Source organism: Leishmania martiniquensis, chromosome 9 (genome assembly GCF_017916325.1).
Source record: "Leishmania martiniquensis isolate LSCM1 chromosome 9, whole genome shotgun sequence".
Classification (NCBI taxonomy): domain Eukaryota; phylum Euglenozoa; class Kinetoplastea; order Trypanosomatida; family Trypanosomatidae; genus Leishmania; species Leishmania martiniquensis.
In genome coordinates this window covers 513,535-538,886 of record NC_090144.1, presented here as the reverse complement: position 1 = coordinate 538,886, position 25,352 = coordinate 513,535, and the positions used below count along the sequence as shown (strand labels likewise).

The window sequence follows — 25,352 nt, the reverse complement described above, 5'->3', positions numbered from 1 at the left end:
TTCGGCGCGTTGTGCAACTCTCGTGCGTCCTGCGCTTCCTTTGCGATGAATGCGTTGCTGCGATGATAAGGTTGTCTGTCCAAGTGTAGTGGTGGTGGTGGTAGGGTCAGGAGTCCATTCACAGACAGATACAATCTCATTTTTGCTAGCAAAGGACATGAGAACACGTACCTAGCGCGTGGCGCAGGTGTGTGGTGGTGGTGGAGGGGGGGAAGAAGGCAGCTGACGCGAACTCGCTGTCCTGTAGAGTCACCCTTCATCATCGAGGACAAGTCAGCTCCGCTTTTCAGAGGCCTTCCTCGATGCGTCAAGTGTGACGCACCTGCGAAGGTCGAGGCCTCATCTTCCCTCTCTCGGCTGCATGCGAATGTGTGTCAGCGTCTGCGTCTACGCGTGCACGATGCCTTTACTTCTGTGCAAGTTTTTTCTCCTATCTGCCCCTCTTTTCTCGTGTGCATGCACCGCCAGGTGCACGCCGTACGCGTCTTGCGCTTTCTTCAGCATCCTGCCCAAACCAGGTACCCGCAAGTACATCTCGAGTTGTGGCCAGAGGCGAAGGTTTCGTTCGTCTGTGCTCCTCTTCGCCTTCTGTTTCGCCCGCTTGAATCCGTCGCTACTTTCCCTTCGTCTAGTTAGAATGCCAGTGGACTACTCCAAGAAGTTGGACGCGCTCCGGGAGCTGTACGAGCGCGTGCAGAGGAAGGAGACCGACATCCCAGAAGAGGCGTACACCGCCGCCGGTGTGAAGAATAAGGCCCGCCTGAAGGACATCGAGAAGGAGATCAGCGCCACCAAAAAAAAGGTCTCCCACGAGGTCAAGAAGGTGACGAATGAGGAGATCGAAAGAGAATTCGAGGCAATGGCCAAGGAGCACAACATGACAGTGGAGGAATTCAAGGAGACCGTCATGGGTAAAGGGCGCCAGGCCAGCGCCGGTAGCGAATTCTCTGAGCGCCACGCGGCCCAGCGGAAGGAGCGGGCGGAACAGCGTGATCTAAAGGAGACGCGCCGCCAGGTCGACCGTGGCGACTTCGACTTGGCAGTGGACTACGTTTGACATGCGCCAGCGCCTTTATTGGCAACGCCGTCCATGTCATTGCTGTTCTCTGGTAGAATGTTTGTTTTGCGCCTTGGCACCGTGCACGATCGTGTGCGCTTCTCGGCTTCTTCTGCACGCATGCCATTGGAGCGCGTGTTTGTTCTGCTGCACGCCGTCTTCCCCTGCCGCCCAGGTAAACATCCCACACACGCGCACACAAACAGAGACAGGCAGACAGACAGGCTCGATTCAGCGTCTGTGCGCGTATGCATGCGCGTGACTCCGTTTTGTTTCTGTCCTCTCATCACGTGCCGTTTTACCTCTCTGTCCTCTGTGTTTGCATTCTCATCTAATTAAGCGCCTCAGCGTCTCTGTTTACCGTCACTTCCCTCCCCGCGGCTTTATTCGGCATGAGTCTGCGCTGCTTGTGCCGGTGTGGGACCGCAGGGCTGTGCGTAAGTTGGCCCGCGCAGTGCCGCTCTCAGCCTGTTTTTCGTTATGAGGCTGCTACTATGCCCGCTTCTTCCCTGGAGCGACACCGCAATACCGGAGACAACTGCGGCGTTGGAAGTGCAGCCCACCGAATGCAGCACCAATATCGTGCAGGCGAGTGTCAGGGCATGGAGGTGCGTGGTTACTTGCGTTGGCGGCTCTCGTTTGTCGCAGGGGATGCGCGCATACGGATACACTTGCGAAGACGGTTGTGCATTGCCACGCCTTGCCGCCTCTGGCGACGCCCTTCCTTCACAACATCTCGAGTGTCTCCGGCCACGGTCACGTTACCCGGCCACAACTTCATCTCATGCAGTACCGACAACGTTGTCCTCCTTAACCCTCTGCTCTCATCCCCCCCTTCTCACTGGCCGGTTCATCGGAGTCATTCCATCGAAGGGGTCGCTTAAACTCTGTGGGCATCGGCTCCGCAAGCGGCGCTGCCGATTTTGTGCGTACTTGCGAGGTGCGACCCCTCGAGTGGCGGCTAATCCGTTTGGCGTGTAGAGACGTGCTCCTCCTTCCCCTCCTCCTCTGACCGTTCTCAGCTCCTGCCTCAGAACTCCGTCATCTGTCGGGTGGCAGCTTCAGCTCCGTCTGCCCAGCGGGTCTCTGAAGTATTCTTCTGGTGAGGCTTCTGTGGCTGCGGCGCCTCTCCGATCGACGTTTCAGCTTCGACTCCTTCCCGTCGAAGACGATGCCTCCCCTCCACACGCTCAGTGTCGGCAGCGCGTGGCTGTCACGGTGCATGCGCGACGTCAAAGCCGAAAAGATGCAGCAAACAGTTCGACCCTACTCGAATAGTACACCCATCGCTGACCCACTGCCAGTTCGCACACTGGTTGCCACCTCCCGCATCTGCCGTGGTGAACACATCGGAACTGTCAGGCACGATTGCGTCATGACTGGAGAGCGCGCCTCACAGCTACTGCGGCGAGCTTGTCGTGGGGTGCCGTTGAAAACGAGCGTGGACGCGGCCGCGGCCACCGGCCTCCAGCCGCTGGCCGCCCAGCGATTTGACGACCTCATCAGTCGGCTGTCTGCGATGCCCTCGGCAGCCTCGATGCCGCCACACCTGCTGCTTTCCCGTGACGCTCTTCTCATAATGCTGGCTCTGTATCTCTCACACAGCCCGCTGAACTCTGGCGCCTTGGCTGCCGAAAATCCACTGCGTGCGTGGACTGATGCACTTCCTCGCCGGGCCCCACCACTGGGGACGCTGCTGCGCAGCAGTCTCCTCAGGAACGACAAGGTCGAGTCGCTTCCTCGCCGACTTCGGCTCGGACGACACACAAAAGACGTGGTTCCTGGTGAGGATGTGGCTGCGGCCTCGACAGATCTCATGGTGCAGGCAGTGACGCAAGGTGAACTGGAGCTCGCTGACCTGCGCCGACCAGAGATGGAGACGGCCCTCACACCAACAGTGCTCACAAACTACTTTAAGGGGCGCACGTCGCCTCTGACGCAACGGCAATGCGAGTCTCTGCGAGCGCGTAGCGGCGCCGCGGAAGCCGAAGAGGGGGCTCTCCACCTCTTCGCGACGTGGGAGCGGCAGCTGCAGGAATACTTTGTCGATGCCGTACTGCCAGTGATACTGCTCCCGCCTTCTGCGTCGGGTGCGTCCAACTTGGAAGCGGTGCGTGACTCCGCTGCGTGGCTAAGCGAAGAGAACACCTTGCGTTGGGCGCACTTCATGACTCGTTCCCGCGCGGTCAACTTGAACTGGCGCCGCCCCGGCCCTCCGCAGCTCTCCGTCATACCGTTTGTGGACATGCTAAACCACACGCACTGTGCGAATGCCAACGTTGTCTATCAGCGCGAGGATGGCGGTGACGTCTCCATCACAGCCTCGCGCACAATCGAGGCGGGGGAAGAGTTGGTACTGCGCTACAATCACATGGGCCAGCGCGGATGCCTATTCGGCGACCAGCCCCGACCGTCGGAGCGTGCCAACGAGCAGGAGCGCGGTCGTTTATCCGGCAAGGCGGCTGACGTGGCGGCGGAAGTGCGCCGCATTGAGAGGCGCCAGTACTGGGAGCTGTATCCCTGTGACGAGGATGAGGAGGCCGCGCTGCAGACGAGCCACACTCCCTCCACAAGTCTCACGGCTGGTACCTCTGGAGGTGGCGGCGCCACCGCGTCACCCACAGCCGTGGGACACCAGGAGATGGAGCGGGAGGTGCAGTGGCTTTGGCGGTTTGGTTTTCTGCGCAGCAATGAAGAAAAGAACTGTGAGGCGGCACTGCTGTGGAGTCGTGGCCTTCGTAAGCGAATCGCGCACCTGACGGACGTCCGGCGCAAGGGGCGGCCTGGTGAGTTCGTCGTGGGTGTACCTGAGGGCCTTCAGCATCTGCGTGAGCAGCGCGCGCAGCTGGAGAGAGATCGTTACAACAATAATAAGGTGTTCCCCCCACAGCAGCTGTGAGCCCGATAGCCCGATATAGCGCATTTACGTGTGTAATGCTTCTTGTGAGCATGTGATGCCATTAGTGGCGCTACGCGCTTCACTTCTTCGCTGGGGGGTGGCGGCACTTTTGCTTCCCCAGTGCCGCATTTCGCGGCGCTTACGTCACGCGAATAACAGCAGCAAAAGCGCCAGACAGCATGCGAGGAGCTCACGCATGTATGGGGTCTTCCTTTCTGGATGGGGACATACCCGTCCTCCTGGGTGCTCCTCGTATGTTTCCGTGCTCTCGGCAAGAAGCGCTCCTCTGCGCTGCCCGATAAAGAGGACATATTCTCGCGAGCACACGAAGGTATGACCGTGTCTGTCCGCTTGTGTGTGTTTGTGTGTCTCTCCCCTCCCCTTCTCCAACGCTCCCGTGTAACTTTCATCTGCGCACCTTTTTCTGTCATGCGGTTCCTCGACGAGAGCGCAGCGGCGGACTCGGGGCGTGGATGGCTCAGCGGTGCATTGCCGATGTGCATGTCGGATCCTGTGAGCAGCTCGAGGCAGTGCGCTGTGCTCGTCCGACAGGGGATTCCCGGCTCTAGCCCAGTTTGGGCCGCTTTCATGCAAGCCGATGCAAGGTGCGTTTCGTGCTTGGACTTTTAGTAGTCACCCCGACAAGGAGACTGCGCTGGCCTCCGCCTTGGGGGCGCTGACGATTGCCGCAGCTTTTGCGATACTGTAGTGGTTGAGCGGCCGCCTTTCGCAGCTGCTGTTGCTCTGGAGGAAGATCAGGGGAGGGGGCGTGGTGGCGCTTTTCTTGGCATCTGGTACAGATTGCGCGGCAGATTCTACCGCTCTGCACCACCGCGGTGATGATGGCTGGACGTCTGCCGGCGAGTACAAAGTGCGTGAGGCGCGTCCGTGCAACCTTCGTTCGCTGAGTGGTTGCGGTGGGGCATGGCTGGCTTCTGAAGTTATCACTCTTTGATTTCACTTGTCAGACGCTGGCAAGGCTGCGAGCACTTTCATGATAAGATGTGCAGGCACGAGAGCGCGTGTACTCACTCTCAGACACGACCACCTAAGTGCTTCACATTCGGATAGCTATACGTGGTTCGTGGGACGGCACGCCGCTTATAGCACGGAGGGAGGCGCGTGGGCCACGCGTATCGTCTCCTCCCACATGAGCTTCGTGCACCACAGAAACGAGATATAGTCAGCCGAAGCCGCCGCCGTCTGATCCCCTCCCTCCTCTTCTTCAGTCTTCCTCCACGTAGCCCCATGAGCGGCACATAAAGGAACATATGGTGTCTTCAACGACATCCTGTCTTCCCTCCTTCCCGCGTTTCCGAGCCGTCTCTCTCCGTCTACACAGCCATGTAAGCGGCGAGCTCTGGCTGGTGCGTATGAGGCCGTGCTACCTGAGGTGATGCCGGCTCACCCCTCGCCTTCACGCCTAGCGCATGCGCACGCTCTGGCGATTGAGACGCTACCGGCTGTTGCGTCTGCTGTTTTGGTGTGCCTCCCAGCCGCTCTTCCGACTACCCTCCGAGCCATTTCTCCTTTTATACGTACGCATTTCTTTGGGCTCCCTCACGGCCAGCGCGCTTGCATACGAGGGTATCCGTGCCGTCTGAGGAGAGAGCGGACAGGCGTGGACTTGGGGCCCGCTGTATATCCTACGTGTTTGGTTTTGTGTGTCTGCCACCTCCGTGAGGTACTTTCTGCAGCTCTTCGCACTCGCTGCACCCTCAGGGAAGCACCTCATTCTCTACCACCACCACCATAGCCTCTCCACACCGATTCACCTCTCGCACGCTCACGGATGGCTGCAAGCCGATGCAGCGGCGACGTATCAGACGACTCTTGCGCATTGTCGACTACTATACCGTCTTCGCGGTGCTTGGCGTCGCGGTATACATCCTCGTCGTCAATCTCCTTGCCGAGAGCTATGCCCTCGGCATAAAAGACCGCGCAAAGGCGAAGGTGTCAGCAGTGAAGGCGACGAGCGCGACGACCGTGGTCCCGAATGAAGCCTTGTGGCCTCACCGCTGGCCAGCTGCCCCGGTCGCTGAGGTGCACCTCATAAGGGAAGCTATGGAATACGTCACTGCGTCGCTCACGCGGGTGATACCATTTGCAAGGCACTTACCCGAAGTGCAGCTTGCTTTGTGGGATCTCCTGCTGCTGACTGGTGTCGGCGCTGACTCGGCCCCATCTGCAGCAGAGCTCAAGGCGGCGGCTGAGGCGGCGCTGAGCACTGCGAGCATCGCTGCGTTCCCAGAGCCAGTTCTCGCCGTGCGTGAGGCACTGGAGAGCGTGGCGGTAGTGCTGTCAATCAAGGGTAAGGCCGCTGAGGCAGACGAAGTGCGGAAGGTGCTGAAGGACGTGCCGGCAGCACCAGTGGCGGCAGTGACAGAGCCGACCTCCTCGTGGTCAGCGTTTAGTCGTGAGGTTTGGAGTCGTGTCACGGCCAGCGGCGCCTCGTTGACCGCCGACGGCATAACAGCAGCGTACGAAACCTTGCGGAAGGCCACTCAGTCGTACTGGCGACCGGACGAGGAAGCTGCAGCGGTGCCGCCCTTGCACGGCTCGCACCTTCTCCCCTTGCGAGCCGGCACATACGATGCGGTGGTCCCTTTGGCGCGTTTGCTGCTGCAGCTTTGGGTGCTCGGTGGCCAGCGGGAGGCAGACAAGTCGCTTGTGGAGACGTACGACGTGGCTGTCATGTCGATCGTTAAGAATTTGTTTTACACGCGTACCGTGACCGCGGGGGCGCAGGCGATGAACTTGACTTTTGTGGGCTCTCGTGCAGAGGCGGTGGTGCCAGTAGCCACGCCCCGCATGTGCGCGCTGGCGGGTGTGCTGGGCCAAGGCATTCGCTACGGCGCTCATCGCTACGAGGGGCGCCCATCCTATGCACGGTACAACGAAAACGATGTGCTGCAGGCGGCCGAAGCGCTGGCCACCTCGTGCTTCCAGCTGTACGCCGACCCGACTGGCCGAAAGCTGCGCAGCGCCGTCTACGTCACCAACTCTGGCCCCGTACCAGGCTACACGCGCGCAAGCAACGGCAGAGGAAGTGAGTTACTGCGGTCCTCCTACTGCGATATTCCCGCTGTGCTCCTGGAGTCTTTCTATGAGCTGTACCAGACGACGCGCGACCCCATGTACGGCCTGTGGTCGGTGCTCGTGATGCGGGAGGACACGTCGGATCATTGCGGATTGCGCAAGATCGACGTGACTTCTGCGACTCCATGGCGTCGCCATATTCGGGAGCTGCGCAGCCTTTGGCTTCTTTTCCATCGCATGGATTGCCTCGTGTACCGCCGCTCGCGAGGGTCTCAGAGAATGTGCGAGCTGGCCGCCACCACGATACTTTCGCCTATTACTGGGCACTTTGTTTCCGTTTCACGCACGCCTGCAGGACCTTAGCGCCGCCGAGCCTTGTTACCCATATATATATATATATGTGTGTGTGTACGCCAAGAAGAAGTCTGCTGCGAAGGGCCACTACGGCGTCCTTCAGGTCACATACACACACAGCGGCCCGCAGCCGCTACTCCCAGAGTCATTTCTTTTTGCTCGATGCGGTGTTTTTACGTGCCCAATCAGTGGCCTTTATGTTACAGCTGACGGAAGCAGTCGTTACGGCAGACGGATACCGCCGCACAGGGGCGTGGCGCAGCGGTGAGGAAGGGGAGGCGAGAAGCGGCGCTCAATCCGCGTGCGAACGGCATCTCTGTGTGTGGAGCCCTTTGCGTGGCTGTGCACGACCTGACTATTGGGAAGTCGCCACCCCGCCTGCCTGGGTCTGCGCCCCCTGTTTTGCGGCGCCCGAATGCTCCACTCAGAAATGTCTGCCGCAGCTCGCCCCTCTGCGAATATGCTCCCTGACCATCTCTGATTTTCGTCGTCCTCATTCCTCACACCTCTCGCGCGCGTCCTTCCGTGATCGAAATGACTTCGGCGCCTTTGCGCGGGTGGCTGGCCATGTTGCGTCGCCACGTGCGCAGGCGTCCTGAAGGACTCTAAGAGAGACTCAGAGGGAAAGCGACGGAAGCCCAGAGGCGCCAGCGCCCTCTCCTCCTTCCCCCTTCTCTCGTTGGTTCAGAGCATCCGCGACTTTTCTTTTAGCGTGCGGCCGCCGTACACTCTCCACAGCGTACGCCTGCCCACTGCCTGTCTCGACTATCCACTTGCGCTTCTTCGTTGCGTCTTCTGGCGCGCGCATCTCGCACAGACGCGCGTCATTACGTGCACACAAAATGGACTTCTGGAGGCGCACCACCTCACTTGATTCGATTGGCGTGGTCTACAGTGAGCTCGAGCCGCGGCCTCCCGATGTGGCGGTGGCGCGCAGTGTGTCAAGGGATCGGTCGGAGCGGCACGCTGTCGCCTCGGCGCTGACTCCGCCGCCAAATGTGGCCCGCATCGATGACGTGTTCTCAGAGACGAGCACCACAGCCGAGACCCGCACGTACTCCTCTTCGTGCCCAGTCACCACGTCGACGGTGCGCATGCATCACTTGCGAGAGGCGTCGGGCGACTTCACATTCACAGGGCAGCCACGCGCGGTGGTGCACTTCCGCTCCTGCATCACCGCCAACGACGCGCGGAGCCGACTGTACGCACGGGCCGGTCGCGGCAACGACGGCGATGCCAAGAAGAAGGCGGAGGCAGTGTTGCCGCAGCAAACTGGTCCGTTCTCAGCAGACATCGTGTGCATCATACTCCTATACGTCGATACGAGCACACACGCGGATATTGTGCAACTCGGCAGTGTGTGCCGCTTCTGGCGCTTTTATGCGAACTTGGCGCCACACTGGACTTACTTCAGGCGCAGGGAGTGGAGGAAGCAGGCCGACCTGCCACGCTACGTGCGCCGCATCGTCGCCAAGACGAAGATCGTCACGCGTGACGAATACATCCGAGAGCGCATGAAGGTGGAGGAGTACAAGAAGAAGGAGCACCTCATCGGCACCGCAAAGCACATTCGATGGTGCTTCGCGACGGGAATCATGGTGGGTGTCATGCTCACGGCGAACTTTGTTGTCGCCTACTTCCTGGGCTTTCTTCGCACAGCGCTCCGCTCTGACGTGCACCTCGGCATCACCGCCTTCGTAGTCCTTATTGTCATGACGCTTCTGGAAGTAACCCTCGTCATCTTTCCGCTGGCTGGCAGCTCCATCTCGGGCACCAACAAGCGCAGCACCATGCGCATTCTCGCGTGGGGTCTGCTCATGCTCGTGTGCAGCATGTACCTGGGCACCATTTCGGCTCTCGCTTTCACCCGCGTGCAGGCCTCCCAGCATGTGCTGGACGGGCCGACCATCGACCTCACGATGTCAGCACAGTGCGAGGCGTACTCGAGCCAGAGCCTGCCGAGCTTCGTATTAGTGCCAGCCGAGCTAAGCGATCTTCGATGGCGCCCCCTCACTCTGGACAAAAGTGAGAGGCGACTGGTACCGTACTGTGTGCAGCAGTGGGCTGGGGGCGACGACAAAACGTCTACGTGCTTTGTGCTTCTGTACTTTGACGCCAACTACTCCTCGGCGGTCTTCCAGAATGAGTCCGCGCTCCTGGCGGGCAGGGACGTTGGCACGCGCTACGCAAATTCTTTCGATCCGTTCTCCGTTGGCCAGCACATCAGCGGGCTGTGGTGCAACACTTCAGGATACCCGCAGGTGGTCGCGCTGTCGCAGATCGTGTACTTGAGTGTGGAAGCGAGGCGCAAGGAGCTCTATCCTGCTACCGCAGACTGGCTTGATCCCTCGAGACGACCGTCAGCGTTCTCCCGTATCAGCCTGCGGTGCAGCTCCAGCATCAACCGGGAAGAGACGGAAAATCCGATCAAGTCCACGGAGGTGTGGTACCACAATGGCGTGCTGTGGAAGTGGAACTATGTGCCACTCGTGACGACGCATGCACAGGTGCGCCGCACTTTCCAGCGAGATCACCGTCACTTCCTGTACTATGCCTTCTCCTGCCACATCATCGCCGCTGTTTTGTGGGCCGCAATGCTGTTTGCTCAGATGATCTTCAGGATGGCAGCAAGCGTGATCTTGGGCGTGGCGACGGCAGCAGCACTCGTGCTGTTGAACCCCCTCACAATGGTTGTGTCCGGGACTCTCTGCGTGACAGTGAGCGACACCTACTTTATGTGCGACGCCGCGTCTGGCGGCGCCCTCATCGGCGGTGGGATCGGGCTGACATTTCTGCTACTGGCCATCTATGTGACGGTGAGGGAGTAGGATAGGCCTCCCACCTCTCAGCGTACCCGATAGGGGTGTGTGACGCATGGGCCCACGCGCCCCATCGGTTCACAAAGGCATGCAGAAGAGAGGCAACACTGCATGCGCGCCTGTGCAGGCATGGCACGGCTCGGTCGCCGTAACATCCACCGACCGTCCGCGCTCGTGCGGTGTCGCGTTTACCTTCTGCTACGCTGTGCTTCTGCTTCCCTCGTGGATCTCTTTGTTTTTCTGTGAATCGCCTTCCTGCCTTGTCCTCGGCAAAGCACCGCGCACGACTCTGAGAGGGCCCCTGCAAAGCGCCCCTCCGTGAGGCATCGGTGGTGCCGTTCCAGAGAAGCTCTTCCGCGTATTAACCCGTCTTTTTTGGACTTCAGCTCATGAGCGCTACGAGCGCGTAGCTGCTCGCATGTTGGAGCGCTGCCTCCCCTCCCCGGGTAATTGACGGTGGCGGCGGTGGTGGTGCGGCGGCCCACCCACCACCCTGTCACCCCACTCGGTGTAGGGAAGTCGAGCAGCCCACCCTCCTTCTCCCCTCCCTGCCGAATGCCGAGCCGCCTCTGGTGGTGGCGAGGCCCGACACCTCCGACGTGGGGGACGCCGGAGCGACAGGCGAGGCCGCGGCTGTGTGCGCGGAGCTCGAGACAGAGGCGGTGCCGTGATGACTGGGTCGGCGCATGGCTGCAGCGGGCGATGCAGTGGTGTGTCGCATCTGTCTCTATTCCAGATGCCCTCCGTCAACTCGCAAGAAGGGACCATACGAAAAGCACTGAAAAGGTGACGCTGCAAAAAGGCAACGTGCAGTGGCGAGGAAGGAAAGGAGGAGTCTGTGGGGGCTAAAGCGCTGCACAGCTGTCCTTGGCCTCATCTGCCATTAGAAGCACGTGCCGGTCCATTCAGTGCTGTCTGCGGCTCGGCTGCGCACGGGCGGAGCTCCGTAACGGAGTCTGGGCCTTATCGTGCGCTTGCGACTTCCGCCGCCCCTCCCCTCTTCGTCACTTTCTGCGAATGCCTCGGTGGCTGTGAGTCGGATGTGTCGCTCGCTTCACCCTACCGCTGTCCCGCTTTTCCTCCGCTCCCTCCTCTCTGCTCCCCTTAGAGACACCTCACTCCCAATCTCACTGTCTTCGTCCGAGGTGTGACGCCCCCGTGCGCACAGAGACACACGCGGCGCGCAGCATGTTCAACATGTCACAGGTAGATGAGCTCTTTACTAGCACTACTCGCGCTCTGCAGCGCTCTCAGGTGCTGCTCGATGAACGGCGTAGCACCATTCAAAGCCAGCAGGGTCTACCACCCACGTTTTGCGCGGCCTCATCCTTAGCCGCCTCGATCTCCATCGGCTCAAGCGCGGCCATCCAGCATGCGTGCGCGAGTTGCAGCTTCGCCGATGCCGTCCGCTCCCTGAGAAGGCTCAGCGAGTTTCGATCGTTCGTCGAGGCTGCTGCGGGCATGATGAAGAAGGTGTGCGAGGAAAGTACCGCACCGTCGCTGGCGATGCAGCAGCGTCGCGCCAAGGGCCAGGATTTCGCACTGCTGCAGAGCATGACGCGGGGACTGCGAGGGACGACGACGGCAGCGTGGCAGACATCAGAAACCACAGCCGCGCTATGGACGTCCTCGGCAGAGGTTTGGGGTGGCGCGCAGGAGGCAGCGGACGCTGAAGACGCAGTGGTGGCGGCCGGCAGCGCAATGTGTGCAGCACCAGGCGAGCATAGTGGCAGTACGCGGAGCAGCGGTGCGCAGCTCACATCGACACTCATCCTTAGCGCCTTCTGCGTGGATGTTGCATTAGCGGTTCCCCGTGCGGCCTCCAGCATCGCAGCGGAGCTGGCACGTGTGTTTCAGCCGTCCAGCGGAAATGCCAAGCCGCCGCCGCTGGTGCCGGAGTGGATGCGAGATGGAAACGGGAGGCTCAGTGCGCTGCTGCACGATGCTGCTGCTCTGCTGCCGCCACCGGTAAAGGCGCGCCTCTTCGCGCGCCTCGCCGACATACTTTTTCGTCCCCCTTCCGTCCATCTGCGCGCGCCAAACGAATCCGCCTGTCATCTACTCGGGCATGAGCTCTTGAGCGGCGGCCAGCTTCTCCTGCCCGCTCTGGATTACTATCTGCTTGAGGTGTATCCCTCCTCGCTCGCGTCGCGGTGGTTTCTGAAGCCGCTGCAAACTACCGCCCAAAACCTCCGCGCCGACTACTACGCGAGCGCGGATCAGTTTCACGTGCAGTGCCGCTGGCTTCTTCGACTCGTCTTGACACTCTTGTATGCCTGCCAGTCCACGACACAGTCCACCTCGGCGTCCTCTCCGCCACTGCTGGACCGTCGATTGCGCATTGCTCAGCGGCTCTACGATGCGTGGCTGGTTCCTCTGGAGAAGACCTTCGGTAACAACACGGCGCGGCACGGCATGTCGGTGTCGTTCAATCGTGCCCTTGTCGAGCCCCACGGCCATCTGGTGAAGCAGCTGCTACTTGCCTCGTTGCCCTCCTCAGGGATGAGTGATGCCAGCAAGATAGTGCAACAATCGCGTGAGTGGACAGGCATCCTGCACTCTGCGCAGTACCGCCTTCTCCTCATCCTCGAGAAGCTGGCGCACTCGGAGGTAGCGCAGGCAAACGGCACCAGCAGCACCTCTGCCAAGCAGCGCACCTACGAAACTATGCTGCGCCAGAACGGCGGTAAAGTGAGCGTCTCTCTTCTGCAGACTCTCGCAGAGGATAAGCAGCTCGTACTGGACGAGACGCCGTCGCGCTCGCCAGATGGGCACAGACTGTACAAGCTGCATAACGGTCTGCTTGACGACAACAACGGTAAAGCAGTCTTTGTGTATGTGGACAATGGGGCCCTCTTCACGAAGGTCGGCAGAGCTCGCGCCTTTCAGCGCGTAAAGAGCGTCGAGGACATTTTCAAGCCGTTGCAGTGACATGAGCGCATGCCCGTGTGTGAGGAGGGAGTGATGCGATGCGACCCTGCGGCATGGTGGAGAGGCATCTGCGATTCCATTGCAGAACGGCTCGGTTCAGCGCACGCTCGCCACCTCGCCCATAACCGCGAGTGACAACGCTATGTGGCGGGGGAGTGCAGGGCATCTCAGGAGCTCTCCTGCTGCTTCGCAGTGTCTTCGTGCGGCCTCCTGCCGCCTTCAGCCGGAGAAGATGAGAAACGGAAAGTCACAGCGCCCCGTCACCAAGTGCTCAGAGGGAGGGGCGGGCGCACTACGGCAGGCGCTTCGGCACCGCGCTGCATCTGCTCCTCTCTCCGCGCCCTCCACCGCGTGTGCTACCCCTCTCCGATGCACCGGCCACTGTGCCACATCACTGGCAGGGCGGGTAGGAGAAGCAGGCTGAGATCCACTTGTTGCAGCCTCCCATAGTGCGCGTTTCCACCAGTGCCCGCATCGACGATTCCTCAAGCAGCCGATCCCTCTCTCCCTCTCCTCTGCACTCCTTCCACACGCACACACACACAAACATATATATATATATCAGATGTGTGTGTGTATGTATGCGTTGGTGGTGATGCGTACTCGCCAGGCGCCATCTGCATCTTGGACGCCCTCGTCGGTGCCGCGGCGCTGTGAAAGTCGCGAGCGTCCCGAACGCTCCGCTGCTCCGGGGCGGTCGCAGAGGCGTTGCAAATCTTCTTCTCCTCTGCGTGGGTTTCTGCCTGTACCCCCGACGCTTCTCTTCAGGGTCGCGGGAGGTCGAAATGGCGGATGCGTAATGTGAGGTGATGGCCCTCCCGGCGCGGGCAGGATGGGGAGCCCTCCACCGCACCGGTGACGCACGGCTTTGTCGCCCTCATGCCCGAGGTCCCAAAACGAGGGCGCGTCGAGCCGAAGGAGGACATGACGGTCAGGCACTACAAGGTGACTGGCAGTGCGAGTGTGCAGCGTTGCCGAGACGCTCGCGTCTACGAAGGGGTGTTACTGGCGCTTCTCGGAAATTCCTTTGCAGGAGGCAAAGCACTTCACTGCCCGAGCTCCTCCTTCGCTGCAGAAAGGCTTGCGCTGACCGCGAGGCAGTGGTGCTCGACAGCCATGCGGAGATGGTATCCGCGTGTTGGTTGCCAATGGGTTGCCCTCTAAGGTGGGCATGCCAGTGGCTTGTGAGGTGGGGAGCGAGGCGATGCCGCTACTCGTCCCTGCACATGGATGGGGTGCCTTAGAGGGGACGGAGGACACTGTCTTCACGGAAGCAGAGGGGCTCACGTAACCGCCAAGTCGCCGGTAGCCGCCTGCAGGTGATTCCGCCAGCGGCATCGCCGCCGCTTCAGCCTTCCCCCCCCCAACAGTGCTGGGGCTGCTGCTCGCAGGGCGTGCTGCACGGTGGCCATATCCCGGAGGATCTCTGCAGCGGCACTCCTGGCTGCCTGCGGCTGCTAACGGAGCAGCTACCCGCGAAGCAGATCGAGACGTCGCACGAGCTTTTCGGTGAGGCATCCGTGTGTGCATTCGGGGTCGAAGTCCTGGTGAAAGGCTCCCATCTTGCCTGATCGAGTGAGCTTCTTCGCGCCTTGGATCTCGCCATCCTTGGCAGGCAGGCTTAGGGAGGTAAGGGTAACAGGGCTGCCCAGACTAGCGCTGGAGGTGTGAGACATATACTTGGCTCCTACTTCGCTGGCATGCCTGCCAGTGGATTTTACTCTCAAGTGCCATGCATTCCTACGCATGTGCTGGGGTGTGTGTGTGTGTGTCCTCGTGCTGGAGGACGCGCGCGCTGTTCCGCGAATGCTGAAGCGAAAAGTTCATCCGCATCGCGCAAGGGGGTGGAGGGGAGGAATCAAGAAAAGGGTGAAGATGAGCCTCCGTGCACGCTCAGCCGCCCTTGGAGCAGATGGCAGAGGGCGCATGAGCCCGCATAAGAGCGCATCATTACATCCTCTTCTCATCTGCTTGGCACTCCATCGTTTCCAATCACTCCAGCCCGTTCTGTGTCCCTTCAACCCCCTATTCTCACCACGAGCCAAGCGTTTCCACACAGCTGCATAGGCATACACGCGCACACCGCTAGCCGCAGCCTCGTGAAGGCGCATACATACAGATAACGTGCACACATCTATAGACACGATAGATAGACCCCGCGGTTCGTGCGCCCATCTGCACGTTGCCCACCTGTCCCCTCTTTCCCTCCCTTCTATTACCCCCGCTTCGAGCGTTTGGGGCACAGCTGCCTTCGCTGCCCGCACCGCTGATTTTCCCGCAAAGTCACGCACTGTCGCAGCCTTGACCTGGACAGCAAGCGCACACTCGTGCAGGATTCCGCGTGAGTGCGTTGGACTCATTACCGCCGCTGGGCGCACGCGGCACTCCGCCGACGTTAATGAAAGGCAGCACACGTATCCGCGAGCAGTGAAAAGGCCGGCGCGTTGCTCTCTCGTCGGTGTGCTTCGATGCCAGCTTCCGCCTCTCTTGGAGCGAGTATTTGTACAAGGATGTCCGTCACCGACTCTCGGCATCCCCCCCCGTGCTCGCCGGACACAATAGAGCACACAAATGCGTTAGACATGGCTTTGCCCGAGAGACGCGCGCCGGCGAACCCCCTTCTTGCCACTCCGTCCAGTCATGTGAGCCCGGCCGGCGGGCTATGCGTGGCACCATGTGCAGCAACGGGCACCTCTAGCGCAGAGCCTGCCCCTGATCTTGTCGCCCTTCTTCGACACGCCCTCGTACGCGACTTGATCCGCGAGAACGAAGGCATGCTGATGGAGTTGGCGGGGCTGAGGGCGAGCGCGAGGCGGCGGTGTGCAACACAGCTGCACCTCGTTGCGCTGGAAGAGAGCGCCGCTCGTGCAGCGCTCAAGGCGTCGGAGTCGATCGAGCGTGGAGTGTTGGCTGCACGTGCGCATGCTTCGTTAGCAGCGCGGGTGCAGCGGCTGGAGCAGCAGTTGTGTGATGAGGCGCTGGAGGCCGCGGAGCTGCGTGGGTTCGCAGAGCTAGCACAGGCGCAGCTGGCCACCAGCCCACGACTCCACACTCAGGGTGTGACGCCCGAGAGAAAACAGTACGCGTCTTCGCCTGCGAGGGTCCGGCGAGGAAGCAACGTGGCGGATGTGGATGGTGACAGTCAGCGCACCAGCCTCGAGGAGATCACGAATGCTCGCGGGCCAGTGAAGCGACTGCGCAGCGTAGAAAGCAGCGACAGCGGTAGCACTCCACTCGACCAAGCGCGGCGCACTAGCAGCAGCCAAAAGAGCCCCGGTGCCCTCACCAAAATGCGCAAAACAATTCACTGAGAAGCGAATATGGCAGGGAGGGGAGAGGAGTGAGGACGGTGTTGTACGGCTCTCATGAGAGGGGGGGGGGGGGGCAGATTTCACAGCGGGTGAAGAACCGTTTCGGTTCCCTCTCTCTCTGCGACGACTCGATTCCTTCGCGTCACCGTGGGAGCAACGGTGGTGCTCCTGGCAGAGCATCCTGGGAAACTGCCATGCCCACGGTGAAGCGCTAATCGCACCAACGAAACCTGATGCACACAGTTCAGATGGAGGTGCGCCGCTATATCCCATCCGTTTTCGCGCAGCCCCCTGCCCCCTTTGCCGCTACTTCGTGGCGGGGGGGTTGACACGGTGCGCGCTACATACCCTCGGGAGGAAGAACTGGGCCGCACGCTGGAGCTCTTCTTCGATGCAGCCACCAAGATGAAGTTGACCGGGCCATTGGAGCGCTCCAGCAACACCCAGTCGTTGCACTTCCTGCAGCAGCGCACCGCGATAAAGCGCCAGGCGGTTCAGTCCCCTTCAATGCCCTCGCCCCGCCAAAAGCACGTATGCTGACTTTTCGCCGCAGCTAAAGAGCGCTCACGTCTCCGTTGTACCACTTTCTCCAGAGTGCGCTTCGGCACTGCCTCTGCAGCAGCTTGCGGAGGCGGAAGGACTCGCGATGCCCACTGGAACTGCAACGGCCGCATACGCGTTTCTCGCTGCAGTGGCGGCCGACCGTGCAGGATTGACTTCCTCATGCAAATCAGCAAGGCCCTTCTTTGCACTCGCCAGCTTATCCTCATCACTCCCTGGCGCGCCAATCGAGTCCCGGCAGGGGCTGGCAGGCAGCTGTCCACGGTGCTCCATCAGAAGCGGCGGTGAGGACACTTTCCGGCCTGATTTTCCAGCGGAGGCTATCGTGCCCTCTTCAGTGTCGTGCGACGTCGACAACACCACGGCTGTAACAGCATGTTTGCTGCGCTGCAATGCTACTGAGCCCATGGGTGACCCGGTGACCACCAAGCTGCAGAAGAGCATGTGCAGCGCCACCGGCACGGGATTCCCGTGACGGCTGCGCTTGGGAGTCTGCACGGAGTTGTTGACGCTAGTTTGTGTGCCGGCTTCAGTCACCGATACCCAATGTGCACTCTCTACCCTCGCCGCTCATCTTCGGAGAGCCAACGCCGGTGCTGGATGTCGATGGAGGCTGCGGCGTGGGCATCAACTGTCAGAAAACACTTGAGCTGTTGCACGTGCATCTACTCTGCAGTTGGGCCGCAGAAGGATGCTCACCTATGCGGACTTGCCAACGTCTCACACGGGTTCGTGGCCGCGCACGCTGGCCCAGCCAAAGGTGCGACGGCGGTGAGCAGCGCTCCTCTTTCGTATCTGAAGCCTGCCGAGGGCTGCTCCTGTCACTAAAGATGTGCGACGAGATACATTTCAAAGCGCTTCCAGGTCTGGCGACGAGCGGTACGAACGCGGTAGTGAGCCCTTCTTCTGAGCCCGCCTCCGTGCAGCACTGTAAGTGGTCACACGCTGCGCTGCAACTCATGGTAATGGTATACGCGGCCTTGGAGATGATGGGCAGCGCACCTGCCATGTGAAGAGACTTGGAGACGAAGCAGGCGCAGCAAGAGGAACTCCCCAGCAGAGTGGCGCTGGCAGCCCCTGGTGGGAAAGGGTGGAACGTCGATCAGTGTAACTAAAGCACAGGCGTGTGTCGGGGAGGGGGTCGCCTGCATCACTGTGGGTGTGCGGAGCGGCTGCGCTGGATGTGAAGCGGGGAGAAGAGGCGGAAGAAAAGAGGCACATGCCTGCGCCCCCTTTCACCTCCGCCTACCCCACATTTTCACCTCTGCAGGCGCACTTCTCGATCCAAGATTGCATGATTCGCTGCCCTCTCTTCCTCTACTGGGCCTTCCCACCACCACCGCCACCACACACACACACACTTACAGTCGCTCTCAACGTGCTGCAGCAGTCATGCAGGCACCCAAGAAAATGATGCCGCCGGAGAAAGGAGAGGTGGTTCCTACCTTTTATCATTCGCCATCCGAGACGCCATTTGTGGCAGATCCGGCCGAGGCGGCAGCCTTTGATATCCCAGTTGAGTACGTCCGGCGCATTGAAGATGCTCAACGGGTATACGGCAGCCATTATGGGGAGTACCGAATGTACACGAACGCGCGGAATCACGCAGCCATGACGGTGGGCTTCCAGTGCTGCTGGCTTGGAGTCGGCGCTTGGATCGTGCGCCGCGGTCTGTGCTATTCGGACCCTATGAACTCCGTCGTCGCTCGGTGGGTGCAACACTCAGGGTTGCGTCGACTCACTACCCCTATCTCGTGTTTGGGGCTGTTCATCTTCACTGCGACTTGCACACAGCTGCCGGAAGATTTTCGGCTGCTACGCGAGGCATCTGCCGGCATCGAAACGCAGGCAGCTCTCATGAAGACGGCGATGGATGAGCGCCACAAAGCGTATCGAGAGGGGAAGAGCGCTAAGCAGCGATTGAAGGAGAATGAGGCGGAGGCCTTTGCACAGGGCATGAAGGTAGCGTAGGCACGAAAGAAACGGAGGGAACAGGGGCGGGCCGCTGCGGCCAGCCACGCCTCCTTACTTCCCCTCTCTTCGTCGCATGGCTCTCCGGCCCTCATGGGCCACTGCTGCGCCGTCTTCGCGGAGAGGGAATGGGAGGCGAGAGGGCTTCCCGAGACCAAATCGCCCCGCCAGCTGCCAGATTGTCCTTCAGCACCTCCCCTCTTCCCATTGAACTTCTCTTTGGCCGACACTGCCGTTGCGACGGCAGCAGTCGCGGTGGGCATCTCGATAGGGGCTTCTTTTGCCTGTCTCGTCTACAGCGCTGGAGAGGAGTGGGGTGACGATGGCCGCGGAGGCGCGCACACATTTGTCCTCAACGGCTCCACTCTCTGCCGGGCAACACCCGAGTCGAGCCCCACTCGACCCCTCCCAGCCCCTGCCGCACAGGCCTGTCACCGTGTGGCGGCGCGCCGCAGCGGTAGAGCGCCCGCTGCAGCCATGCGCCGACCCAGTCATCACGGCACCGCCTCTGTCTCGAGCTCCGCGCACACAGCCGCGGCCTCGCCTGTCGCTCCGGCGTCCCCCACGTCGGAGGTGTCGGGCCTCGCCACCACCAGAGGCGGCTCGGCATTCGGCAGGGAGGGGAGAAGGAGGGTGGGCTGCTCGACTTCCCTACACCGAGTGGGGTGACAGGGTGGTGGGTGGGCCGCCGCACCACCACCGCCGCCACCGCCAGCAGACCGCTTACACACTCTAAAAGAGCACACGAAAAAGAAAAAGAAGCGCATCACACCGCGCAAACGAAAGAGGTGAGGTCCGTAAAGGCGCACACGAGGACGAGGCTGAGGAGGAGAGGCCATTTCTCATCCCCTCTTTTCCCTCTCTCTCTGTATTGGCGCACCAGTGGACTCTCCGTATTCACAGACGCACCGACAGCGGGGCGACCCTTAGCCATCACGAAGGTGCACGAGGTGCAGCACCGTAGTGCACGGTACGCGATATGACGCTAGCGCGTGTGTGTGTGTGTGGTCGTCGAAACCACAAGCTAATGGAGGCGCATCAGCGGCCCCTCCGTGTCTTCCATCGCTTTTATCTCCTCGCCCCCTCTCTCTCTCTTGCTTTGCGGCTGTACGTCAGCCTCCCGGATCTCCTCTGCAACTCAGCCACCCTTCTGCGCATTCGCTACGTCCCCCCTTCCAAGGCAGCCCCCCGCATCACCATGGCCACTTCCTGCCGTCCTTCCCGCAAGCACCGTACCACGCACAAGTTGCACCGCAAGCCGAAGCGCTCGTGGAATGTGTACGTGAACCGCTCGCTGAAGGCGATCAACTGCCACATGTCGTTGTCGAGCCGCACGATGAAGATTGTGAACTCGTTCGTGAACGACGTGTTGGAGCGCATTGCGACGGAGGCTGCGTGCATTGTTCGCACGCACAAGAAGTGCACGTTGGGCGCGCGCGAGGTGCAGACGGCGGTGCGCCTTGTGCTGCCGGCCGAGCTCGCAAAGCACGCCATGGCTGAGGGCACGAAGGCTGTGTCGAGCGTGTGCCGTTAAGTCGGTCGGCGGGGGGGTTGTCCACGCCTCGCCTGCGCGATTTGCTTGCATAGAGTCTTCTCTTTATCTTTGTCGCCCAAAAGCGATGTCTCGTGCCTTCCCGAGAGCGTTCGCAGGGGATGAGAAGCAGGAAGCGGCAGGAGGGGGGTGGCGGCCATGGTGGCACTGCGGAAAGGCGCGGAGGCGCACCTCCTCTTCCCCAGCCCTTTGCATTTCTCTGGCTCTTCACGCATTATCGCCCTCTTCCTCCCCCTCACGTGCTCGTGGCATCGCCCTAGGTACGTCTCCTTCCCACTCCAGGCTCTCCCCCCTTCACCCCCGCCTGGCTACACCGCGTAAGCGCTTGCTGCTTTTCTCGTCTTTGCCACCGTCCCCTTTGCTGCCGTTGACGAGTGGCACACGCACGCACGCACGCATCACCCACCTCTTCGATGGGCCCCCTTTTTCTCCTCTCCACTCCCGCCAACGATCTTACTTTTTGCTGTTTCCCTATTTCCCCTCGGCGATCCTTTCGCCTCCTCCTCCCTCCCTCTTCCCTGAAAGGATGACCACGACCATCACAGCCAGGGGCCTCCCCCACTGCCGCTGCTGCGCAGGTGGAGTAAACGGCTGCTTTCCGGGATAGCAGCTGCAGCAGCGGCTTCGTCAGCGAGTGCTTCTGCTTCCCACCTCTTCCTCCCATCCCCTCCCACCACTCTTTTTCGCACGCTTCCTCGTCACGAGGCATGGCGAGAGGTGACCAGGGATGTTGTTGGGTGCCAGTGGTGCGGCTCCTACGCAGGCAGAACCAAGTCGCTATCGGGTGGGGATGTCACCGCCGCTGCCTTTTTCATGCCAAGTCGCCCTTCTCCCTCTGCTCTCCTCTCCCTCCCAATTCGTCTCCCCTTCCTTTGGCCCGCTTCATATCCCTCCGCGGCCACCCCGGCGGCCTCTTCTCGCCGCCTCCGCACTTCCTGCCGACTGAGCCCATTGGCAGTTTCTCACTGTTTTCCCTTCCTCATCCTCTGCACGCCTCACCAGAGTGCTCTGAAAGCCCCCCAAATTCGGCGCATATCACAGCGCTCCCTCCCCACCCCGCACGTCATCTGATCGCATCTCTCGCCGCCCACACCCGTCTCGGACGTCCTCCTTCGTATTGTTCGATTGCCTTTTTTTGTTACTGACTTCGCTTCTCTCTCGCCCACTCACGTGAGGTGCGCAAGCGCGCTGCTCTTCGGTAGGTTTGCTTGTAGGTACTCACCCCATCTGCATCACCCTCACGTCTTGGGTGTGTTGTAGTGTGCGTGCGTGCGTGCGTGTGTGCGCGCGCTCCCCTCCCCATCCATAACAGAGGCTTCTCGTCTGCTGCTGCTTTCCTTTGGCGTCAACTCACGTCCCTTCCCCTCACCTCTCCTCACCCATACAGAGACACACATTTTTTTCTGCGTTCGTGTGGACGCGGACTCCCTCTGTCTCTGTCTCTCTGCGCTAAACGGAAGCGCTCCATTGTGGGCTCCGTCGCCGTTTCGCCTCATCACTTTTACCCATTCAGATTACCTTTGTTTCTCCGTTGGGTGGGCCGCCTTCTTCCCTCCCCCTCTGCTCCTCTTCCCATTCACACACACACACACTTCTTCCGCTCTGCTGGGTGTGTTGTGTGGCCCTCTTGCTGGGGAGTCCCTCCTTGGCTTCACCGTGATAGAAGCAGAAGCGGTTCTCCACCCCACTCACCTCCTCCTCCCAGCCTTACCTATCCAAGTCGCCTGCAAAGGCGAAACGGCAACAGCAATAACAAAAAAAAGTGGAAAGCCGTTCGACGAACGACGCACTGTGACACGCCCTTAGGATGGCTCGAAAGGTTGCCTCGACGACGACTTTGGTAGCTGTCACTGTTCTGCTGCTGTGCACGGCCTTCTTCGTGGCAGCAGTGACGGCTGCGGGCCCAGCATCTGCGTCGTCTGCGCAGAAGTCGCAGCGCCAACGGATCCACTCCATTGCTACCTACGCACAAAGGGTCGGGGCGGCTCTGGATCTCTTTGTCGGCGGGCACAGCATTGACGAGGACGGTGACGTAGGGGTCCTCTGGCAAAGTTTTGTGGAGCCTCAATACGCCAACCCTTCTGTGGGGTTAGAGTCCGTACAAAATGTTGCTGCCGCGTCACCGCTGACGGGCGCCATGCAGTTCCTGCGATATCCCCACATTGCAGTCGAAGAAATGACTCGGTCAGTAATGAAGCGTGCCCGCGCCGCTGCCACGCTGGTGTCCGTCGTGCTGGGCGGCCCTCACAGCGAGGACGCAGACGCTCTCCTCGCCAAGATGAAGACAGGCTCGGACCTCAGCATGGGAGCGACGGTCACAGAGTCGCCGCGACTCGCGTCGCTTAGATCGACGCGCGAGACGACCCCCGCTGCACTAAAAATAAGCACAGCGCCCCAACACGCCACACAGCAGCGCCAGATACTCCTCAAAACGATCAACCGCAAAGGGGAGGCGCAGAATTGGCAGCCTGGAGAGGTGCCCCCTCTCACCTGCAGAAACGGTCTGAACGCCGTCTCCTCGGATGCCATCGTTGAATGCAGGAACTCTGTCAACACTTACTCGGCGGCCGCGTATGCGCAGCTTTCCCCAGTGGAACGGGAGGAGTGCGACGGTTTCGTCTCCAATGACGGGCCGCTGACACAGACCTGTGTGTGCGCGCAAGACTACTACATGAGCTACATCGATGAAGATGATTACTCTTGCCAAAGCCGCCCACTGGACGTGCAGGTGGTTCTCGAGCGCGAGCACGAATGCTTCAGCAGGGCTGATGCGGCGTTGGGGATGCCAGGATCCGTGGAGGGGGAGTACTGCGTCAAGACTGCTCGCAACAGCACCCTGCAGCTGCCCGTCCAGTGGAAGTACCGTTTTCTCAGCGACGACGACATGCTGGCCGCGTCGGTATTCCAGAGTCTCCGTACCCCTCCTCAGGTGCCTCCAGGCCACCGAAGCCTGCGGTGGGTTGTCATGAACAGCACCAGCGGACCTGCTATGGGCACCTACAGTGAGCTCTCCATGAATACGAACCTCTTCAGCTACGTGGTGGCAGGTCACGCCGACGCAGGTCTGTTGCCCACGTCGCAGCGCAACGTGGGGTTTTACCTCTCGTCCAACACGGAGCTGCTTTCTGCCTCCTCTTTCTTGGCTGTGTTCTGCTTCGCCTCGCCCCGCAAGACGAAGGACCAGCTGAGGGAGGTGCCGCTGAAGACGACAGAGGTGCTGAAGGAGTATCTCGGAAGCGCCGACGGCATCACCTCGCACTCGCTGACCCTCGACCTCTCCACCGTCCCTGACGACTACGTAGAGGGAAATCAGATGTACGTGGAGGCGGGGCTCAGGGGCGGACCGTCCATCTACTACTATCGCGTGGCTCACATTCACATCGCTTTCACGGACCTCCCCGAGCCACACCCCAACGCGCACAGGTACCCGAAGCAGTTCAACCCGCTGTACATCTTGCTGATCGCCGCCGTCGGCGCTGGCGTTGCGGGCACCGGGGCGGCCGTGCTCTGGTACCACTGCATGGAGGACGAGGACGACGACGACCGCTTCGTATCGGATGCGCAGCGTAAGACGGCGCAAAAGCGCCAACCGGGGGCGAGTGGAGGGTAAGTCGATGCAGCGCACAGCACCGAAGCGGTGAGCTCGAGGGGAAGGGCAGGAACGTGCGCAAGCATCCATAGCACTCAAACTATGGATGCCGTGCATGCAAGTGCACAGGTGAGCCACGCAACCTTTCTTGGAAAGGGGCACCGTCCCGATCCGCTGCACGCGTCGCCTCATCCTCTCACGCACAGCCTCTCCTCTCGGCCCTTCCTCCCTCTCACTGTGTCTCCGCAGCGTCAGCCGGGATGTCAACGCGTGCTCGCCTCGGTGTGGTTCCCCCATGGACTGCTCAATTCCGTCCCGGCACTTTGCTGTTCACGCAGACACGCAACGCCGCCGTCACCGTCACTCCCGATTCTGCTCGTGCAGGGGTGTGCAACAGTCTCCGCGCCACTCCCGTCCAACTGATTCGCGGCTTTCATGGCTGCAGTAGCCCAACCCTCTCTCTCTCTGCCAGCATCAAACGGAGGCAGACAATTTCCAGCTCACTGCCTCCCCTACCCGGATGATTGGCGGTGGTGGTGCGGCGGCCCACCCACCACCCTGTCACCCCACTCGGTGTAGGGAAGTCGAGCAGCCCACCCTCCTTCTCCCCTCCCTGCCGAATGCCGAGCCGCCTCTGGTGGTGGCGAGGCCCGACACCTCCGACGTGGGGGACGCCGGAGCGACAGGCGAGGCCGCGGCTGTGTGCACGGAGCTCGAGACAGAGGCGGTGCCGTGATGACTGGGTCGGCGCATGGCTGCAGCGGGCGCTCTACCGCTGCGGCGCGCCGCCACACGGTGACAGGCCTGTGCGGCAGGGGCTGGGAGGGGTCGAGTGGGGCTCGACTCGGGTGTTGCCCGGCAGAGAGTGGTCATCTCAGCGCAATATATATATATATATATGCGTGTATGTTGAAGATGTGCTCTCCACTACACAGTCAGACGTGATTGCACCAGAGGCATCATGAAACGAATTGCCGCACAAACGCTATTTGGAAACGCACCACTTCGCCTGATATCGATGTTTACGGAAGCATGGGCACCTGCGCATTGAGCTGAGAGGGGTGCTTCTCTTCCGCCGCCACCACCCCCTCCCCCTCTCTCTCCTCTCGCCCCGGCGTCTTTTGTTCACCTGCACGGCAAACTTCTCCAGCCCTGCCACCTCTGTCGCCCTCCGACGCGTTTAGTGGCGAACGCCTTCCCTTCAGTGGCGTTGCGCTCCATCTGTCAACTCGTATCATCTCTCAGCACCGTCTTCTTACCCCCCTCTTC

General features: G+C 60.9%; 9 protein-coding genes across 9 annotated transcripts; all 9 read left to right on the top strand.

The window, feature by feature from the left end:
• Positions 1 to 637: 637 nt before the first annotated feature.
• Positions 638 to 1,057, top strand: LSCM1_07662 (uncharacterized protein; the record flags this gene model as incomplete). Its single annotated transcript, XM_067325024.1, has 1 exon — positions 638 to 1,057. The coding sequence occupies one exon, from the start codon at positions 638 to 640 to the stop codon at positions 1,055 to 1,057; it is 420 nt and encodes a 139-aa protein (XP_067180869.1).
• Positions 1,058 to 2,228: 1,171 nt separating this feature from the next.
• LSCM1_07661 (uncharacterized protein) lies at positions 2,229 to 3,956 on the top strand (the record flags this gene model as incomplete). The annotated part of the gene is made up of 1 exon (XM_067325023.1): positions 2,229 to 3,956. The coding sequence occupies one exon, from the start codon at positions 2,229 to 2,231 to the stop codon at positions 3,954 to 3,956; it is 1,728 nt and encodes a 575-aa protein (XP_067180868.1).
• A 1,806-nt stretch (positions 3,957 to 5,762) lies between these two features.
• LSCM1_07660 (uncharacterized protein) lies at positions 5,763 to 7,358 on the top strand (the record flags this gene model as incomplete). The annotated part of the gene is made up of 1 exon (XM_067325022.1): positions 5,763 to 7,358. The coding sequence occupies one exon, from the start codon at positions 5,763 to 5,765 to the stop codon at positions 7,356 to 7,358; it is 1,596 nt and encodes a 531-aa protein (XP_067180867.1).
• An 833-nt stretch (positions 7,359 to 8,191) lies between these two features.
• Positions 8,192 to 10,177, top strand: LSCM1_07659 (uncharacterized protein; the record flags this gene model as incomplete). Its single annotated transcript, XM_067325021.1, has 1 exon — positions 8,192 to 10,177. One exon carries the CDS (start codon positions 8,192 to 8,194, stop codon positions 10,175 to 10,177), a length of 1,986 nt encoding a protein of 661 aa, XP_067180866.1.
• Positions 10,178 to 11,356: 1,179 nt separating this feature from the next.
• On the top strand, positions 11,357 to 13,099 carry LSCM1_07658 (uncharacterized protein; the record flags this gene model as incomplete). The annotated part of the gene is made up of 1 exon (XM_067325020.1): positions 11,357 to 13,099. The coding sequence occupies one exon, from the start codon at positions 11,357 to 11,359 to the stop codon at positions 13,097 to 13,099; it is 1,743 nt and encodes a 580-aa protein (XP_067180865.1).
• A 2,468-nt stretch (positions 13,100 to 15,567) lies between these two features.
• Positions 15,568 to 16,410, top strand: LSCM1_07657 (uncharacterized protein; the record flags this gene model as incomplete). The annotated part of the gene is made up of 1 exon (XM_067325019.1): positions 15,568 to 16,410. The coding sequence occupies one exon, from the start codon at positions 15,568 to 15,570 to the stop codon at positions 16,408 to 16,410; it is 843 nt and encodes a 280-aa protein (XP_067180864.1).
• A 1,953-nt stretch (positions 16,411 to 18,363) lies between these two features.
• Positions 18,364 to 18,942, top strand: LSCM1_07656 (uncharacterized protein; the record flags this gene model as incomplete). The annotated part of the gene is made up of 1 exon (XM_067325018.1): positions 18,364 to 18,942. The coding sequence occupies one exon, from the start codon at positions 18,364 to 18,366 to the stop codon at positions 18,940 to 18,942; it is 579 nt and encodes a 192-aa protein (XP_067180863.1).
• Positions 18,943 to 20,140: 1,198 nt separating this feature from the next.
• On the top strand, positions 20,141 to 20,476 carry LSCM1_07655 (uncharacterized protein; the record flags this gene model as incomplete). The annotated part of the gene is made up of 1 exon (XM_067325017.1): positions 20,141 to 20,476. The coding sequence occupies one exon, from the start codon at positions 20,141 to 20,143 to the stop codon at positions 20,474 to 20,476; it is 336 nt and encodes a 111-aa protein (XP_067180862.1).
• Positions 20,477 to 22,301: 1,825 nt separating this feature from the next.
• LSCM1_07654 (uncharacterized protein) lies at positions 22,302 to 24,104 on the top strand (the record flags this gene model as incomplete). Its single annotated transcript, XM_067325016.1, has 1 exon — positions 22,302 to 24,104. The coding sequence occupies one exon, from the start codon at positions 22,302 to 22,304 to the stop codon at positions 24,102 to 24,104; it is 1,803 nt and encodes a 600-aa protein (XP_067180861.1).
• Between the last annotated feature and the right edge of the window lie 1,248 nt (positions 24,105 to 25,352).